The sequence below is a fragment of the Chelonoidis abingdonii genome, chromosome 5 (genome assembly GCF_003597395.2).
Source record: "Chelonoidis abingdonii isolate Lonesome George chromosome 5, CheloAbing_2.0, whole genome shotgun sequence".
Taxonomy (NCBI): Eukaryota; Metazoa; Chordata; order Testudines; family Testudinidae; genus Chelonoidis; species Chelonoidis abingdonii.
This window is the reverse complement of record NC_133773.1, coordinates 90,171,943-90,177,942: the sequence shown is the minus strand read 5'-3', so window position 1 is coordinate 90,177,942 and position 6,000 is coordinate 90,171,943. Positions and strand designations below refer to the sequence as shown.

Genomic DNA, 6,000 nt, shown 5'->3' with positions numbered 1-6,000 from the left:
CAGTGGATAGACAAGATATAAATGCTATGAAATGGACAAGGTATACCTCTGAAGAGTATGTCTTTTTTTTTTCCAATCATAAATGTCTTCTGAAAAATACCTATTTGATCAGACAGTTTCATATCATCAATATTTCCCTCTTTATCCTGCTGTTCTTTTCCAGAAACTGTATGTTTTACTTAGAGCAATCACTTCATGTGCAATAACCTACTAATAACTGTGTAAGGATATTCAGATCTGACCAAACAGGAGTGGATGTGTTTTGAACACTGGAAATTTAATATTGCTGAGTGCTTGCAAAATAAATGCTTACCTAAACATACAAAACCCTAGACTTAGAAGACAGAGTAACACCACATTTGCTTTAAAGAAACAAAACTCAGAGGGATTCTGTCTCTCTTTTTTTTTTTTTGTTAAAAACCATGTACTGAATTTTAATTGTTTAGTAAAGCAAGCATCACACAATGTTTCAAAATTTTAAAATTCAGGGATAAAAGTTTACATCCAAAAAGATGAATGGAAAATTGTGCTTTCAGATAGTAAAGTTAATTATCATACAGGGTTACCTATTCATCTCACGATTGGATTCTGGGCAAATTTGTATAAGTACTGTATATATGCGTGCAGTTCATATCCAGGTACTGCATAAAACTAAAACTATGTGCTTCACTTCACGTAGCAAAGGCACCTGTGTTATTCTCCCTTTTGGACAAAAGATGATATTATGATCCAGGTTTCCTGACGAAGATTACATTTATTTTTGAATATCTCACTCCCATCTCTACGTTGAGTGGTAACATGAGCCACAAGAGAAGGCAGCGTTGTATTCCTGCTTACACTGGAAGAAGTTGCTCTGCAGGCCATTTGAAGCTTCAAACTTGTCACTAGGGAAACCGAGCAGAACTGTGAAGCAGAGGGACAGTAACAAAAGGCTATTCTGGTGTGAGGAGAAACTGGAGTCATTTCAGTTCCACAAACAGATGTTGCTAGTGGATTGACAAGTAGAGCCTGCTTCTGCCGGGGAAAGGTACAGTTTACCATTGGGACAAACGCAGAGCTCATAGATAGTCTGTCGAGGAGTTGAGGAGCTAGATGGGGAAGATGAAAAGGAACCCATTGGTAGATTTCCCAGTCTGATTATATCTGCATTTAAAAATATCTGCAGAGGGGAAAAAACAAAACAATTGAATTTAATTTCTTTTTCCATCTTTTATATAAAATATTTTAAACTTTATTCTAATGTGTGCCCGAAAGATTAATATGAATATCTAAACAACATACATATCTACTGGTATTGCTGGCATGTGCTTTTGAACACACATTAGTGCACATAATTACAGTTTATACAAATACCTCTTAAATTCTCACCCAAGACATTTATTCAACCGTAAGTGGGTGCCTATACAAAAGCTTTCTGAGAATATTTCCTGAACAAGTTGATTTTTCTCTTGTATCTTTTATGATAGAAATTCATTCATTCCATGCAGTAGCATTTCTTTACCTCGAACAATTTGTATTTTAATAAGTGTGAGGTTTTATTAAAGGTCATTCTCTCATGTATTACTTAGAGTAGCAGAAAATTTGTGGTGAAATATGCTAAACTGAATAATCTTAACAATAACTACATACACATAATAGTTAAATAATCATATGTGTTCACATACACTAGATAATGTGCTTACTGGATTTGAAATCAGATGAAAAAGGTTTAAGGTTAAAGTCTTAAGAGCACAATCAAACTATAAGCATTTGATTTCTGAACATTGTATCTGAGTTACAATGTATCTCTCATCCAAAACAACACTAAATGTTCTGAGGCTGGCCAGTTTGGAAAGGATAATGTGATAATGAATTTGTTTATAAATAGTTTTATAATATTTTGAAAGTACTTCAGCTATCTGGCAAATTGCTCAGGTTGGTGAATAAATAACCACAGTATAATGAATCTTCATAACAACAGATGAATAAAATAATAAAAGGATAAGTCATTCAGAGGGACAGACTGATAGAGAAGAAACCTGTGAAAAAGGTGAGCTTTTAGGTGTTTGGGGTTGTTTTTTTTAAATTAATGAGGGATGAACTGAGGAAGATAGTTTGGAGTGAGAAAGTTCCACACCAAGCTAAAGCAAGATCAGCCATTGCACTAGGTGCAACACTGGAAACTCTAAACAGCAGAAGGTGTTTCAATGGAGATACAAACCCTGGAGATAGCTCTATGAGACTTATGAGGTGGTGGGGATGCTGAAATACTGCCTAGTGCCTTAATATGTTATCTACCACATTATAGGCAGCAAATATATAGAATGCATAATGGCACAGTATATACACTGCTCCTCAATTCAGTAGGCAAACATTCTTTTACATTCAACACCAGCTGCAAATAGCAGAGAAGCCATGGGAAAGCACCACTAAACCCCTAATGGAAGTGGATGATGATGGAAAAAAGACTAAGAGGAATTCTACACAGCTAGAAGTATCCTACTGTTATATTGTCATTGAGGAAATTGCAGAAAATCTCTGAAGTTCCTGGTGGGAGGAACCCACAGGTCAATCAAGTGTGCCCACAAAGAGGTCTCCAACTGGCCAAGGAAGACATATGACCCTTGTTGGAGATTCCATACTAAGAAAAATGGAAAGAACATTCTGCAAGAGGCAGAAAGACACCATATGGTGTCCTGTCTTCCTAGAGTCAAGTAAGGGTCAACAGAATAACCTGCATAGTTATAGGCTTGTCAGACTGACATTACTCCCAGCAAAATAATGAAATGCCTGTCAAGGGACTTGATTAATAAAGAATTAAAGGAGGGTAGTATAATTAATGCCAAACAACATGGGTTTTTAGAAAACAGATTTTGCCAAACTAACTTGATATTCTTTTTGAATGAGATTACAAATTTTGCTGATAAAGGTAACAATGTTTGACTTGATACCACACAACACTTTGATCAAGAAACTAGAATATAAAAATCAACATAGCATACATTGAATGGATTAAAAACTGGCTACCTGACTGGTCTCAATATTTAAGTGTAAATGGGAACTTGTCACTGAGTGGGTGTGTTTCTACTGGGGAGTCACAAGGACCATTTTTTGGCCCTGTGCTATTTAACGTTTTTATCAATGACCTGGAGAAAAACAAAAATAGTTACTGAAAAAAGTTTGTAGATGACACAAAAACTGGGAGGTATTAGTAAATAATGAAGAGGACAGACCAGTCTAGATAACTGGGTAAGCTGGAAGCAAACAACAATATGCATTTCAATATACTCACAGGACATGGGACTCTATTCTAGGAAGCAAAGACTCTAAGAAAGACTTGAGGGTCACAGTAGATAATCAACTGAACATATGATCCTAGTGCAATGCTGTGGACAAAAGAACTAATATGATCCTTGCCTGTATAAACAGGGGAATATTGAATAGGAATAGAGATGTATAACAGAGTAAACTGGCCCTTTCAGACTAAAGAGGACCAGAAAACCTGATTCCAGGAATGTTGGAATAAACTTAAAAGTGGTCTTGTCTCAGGCAGACAGAAAACAGTCCCGATGTATTAGTAGATGGATGGGAAAAACCAGGACATTGTCCCTTTAAGATCCCTGGACCAGGAGCTTGTACAGAAGGATGGGGACAAGGCTCCCCTCTCTCCTGAACAACTGAATGGGAATGTCTCCAAAAGAGGGCAGTATATATGCTGCCTTGTCCCTCAGGAGAGTGCAGTGACAGGGGGAAGGATGCCAGAGCCAGTAAGCTGAGCTCCTGCTAGGAAGGACAGCCTCATGGGTCCATGAAGAACAGTCTAGGGTAGAATAAGAGCTCCGTATGCAGAAGAAGAACCTGAGTTGAGTTTGAACTATTGTGTTTATTTTGGAGACATTGAGGACCACTGTTATTTTGGAGACATTGAGGACCACTGCTTTCACCTATTAACCCAGCCCCACATGGTGGTCAGGGGTAGTTCAAAGAAATACTGCGGGGAGTTCTTAAATGGCCCTAAATAGGGAAACCAGAGTGAGCATGCTGCAGAGTCACCTCTGGCCAAAAGTGAGTGGTCAACAAATGGCAACCCTACTACAAGAGATGATATTGCCTCTGTATTTGGCACTGGTGTGATTGCAGCTGGAATACTGTGTCCAGTTCTGCTGTCCATAATTCAAGAAGGACTTTGATAAATTGGAGTGTTCAGAGAAGAGGCATGAAAATCATTAAAGGGTTGGAAAATATTCCTTAAAGGAGGTCAATCTATTACATTTATCAAAAAGATGATTAAGGGGTGACAATTACAGTCTAAAGTACCCACAATGCAGAGGTATTCATTCTAGCAGGAAACGGTATAACAAAATCAAATGACTGAAGTTGAACCTAGACAAATTTCAGACTAGAAATAAAGTATAAGTGTTTAACAGTGAGGGTAATTAATCAGTAGTGCAACTTCACCAGAATTGTGGTATGTTCTCCATCACTGGACATTTTTAAATCAAGATGTTTTTCTAAAAGATATGCTCTAGTTCAAACAGGAATTAATTTAGGGAAGTTCCATGGCTTTATAATCTAGACTTCTGGATTTATAACCTATGAATCTATTATGGTCTTTTTTAAATCACTGTAGCTACGATTGTTCAGAACCTCAGTGTAGGTGTGTTGTACTGCTGTAGATGGGAACTTCAATGGAATTACCCTGGTGTAAGTCAGAAAAGAATCTGCTGCAATTATTTTTTCTAGTCATCTGAAGATTTGGAATGTTGCTTAACTTTAATTTCTACTTCAGGTTTCACATTGCGATGCTGTGACAATTTGATTTTGGTTTTGCTACAATATAAAAAGCAGCATTTTTGTTTTCTTCCTGTGATTAATTGCTATGAGGCATGCATTTGGCAATGCAATATGACATCATACAAATGGAGTGGTAACAGAAGAAAGGGCAATATTACATTATTATTTGACAAGACAGCTTTGTGATATAATGATCTTCATAAGGAACAAATCAAAGCAAAGTGAACCTTTTGACAAAAAAGATCCAAACTGCAATGGGAATTCATAAAAGAGCATACTCTAGCTATGAGAAATGTTTAAATGAGTTAGAGCTACTAGCAGGGTTGTGTTTATGGTAAAATTATGTTGAATCTGCTAAGATTTGGGCAACAAGATTATGAAATTCTTTGATTTTTTCATGTTCAGTAGCAATACTGTGACAAAGTGCTTTCTTACATTAGCTCTGGATGTTAATTAAATGCTTTTCCTTTGAAAATTCTGTGCCACAAGTAAGTTTTTTTGTGACAGTAGTTCACAAACCATATCTAGGCCAGAACCAGGCATAACATGACATGCACAGAGAAGAAAGGACAGTTTCCAGTGGAAGCATACAAGATATTTGACTAGTCAGAAAAACAATTTGAAAAAAAAGCTATTATATTAAAACAAAATATTGTAATAGTCTAAACAAAACAAAACAAAGGGTTTCAAAACTGTTGAGCCAAATGTCCCAGCTATTATGATCCCTACTTTGACAAAATTCCCGTTCTATTCCCACACAGCCCATTCCTTCAAACAACTACTAGAGCTTGTAAAAAAAAATTCCAATTTTCTTTTGATAATTTTGAAACAATTTGTTTCCATTTTGACCTTTTTAATTTAACTTTTTTTTTACACTATTCATTAACTTAAATTTTAAATGAAAAGTTGTGTGGAAGCAAATATCAGAACTTTTCATTTTGAAAATATCAAAATGGGATAGTTTAATGATTTTGAAGTTTGGTTTTGTTTTGGTTTCAACCAATTGGCATTTTTTGATGAAAAAAAAGTTTAATTGAAAAGCTCCTCACCAGCTCTACTAATTCCATTCCTACCTCACAAAGGTGACACATAATTAGTTAGAGTTTACAAAGTAATCTGAAGATGAAAAACACAATACACTTGTTAAGCATTATTTTGAAGGGTGATCCAATAGAATAGGAAGGGTGATCCAACAGAATAGCTGTCTATTGCTTATTTGTTCTCCCA

The 6,000-nt window shown here is 36.0% G+C and overlaps 1 protein-coding gene across 3 annotated transcripts in view; it reads right to left on the bottom strand.

Moving 5' to 3' along the window:
- Positions 1-457: 457 nt before the first annotated feature.
- SGCZ (sarcoglycan zeta) overlaps positions 458-6,000 on the bottom strand; it is a 392,280-nt gene continuing 386,737 nt past the window's right edge. For all 3 annotated transcript variants that reach the window (XM_032799005.1, XM_032799007.1, XM_032799006.1), the window contains one exon: positions 458-1,159. In XM_032799005.1, coding sequence (XP_032654896.1) covers positions 965-1,159 — 195 coding nt within the window. In that variant the 3' untranslated portion in view covers positions 458-964. The remainder of the gene's footprint in view (positions 1,160-6,000) is intronic.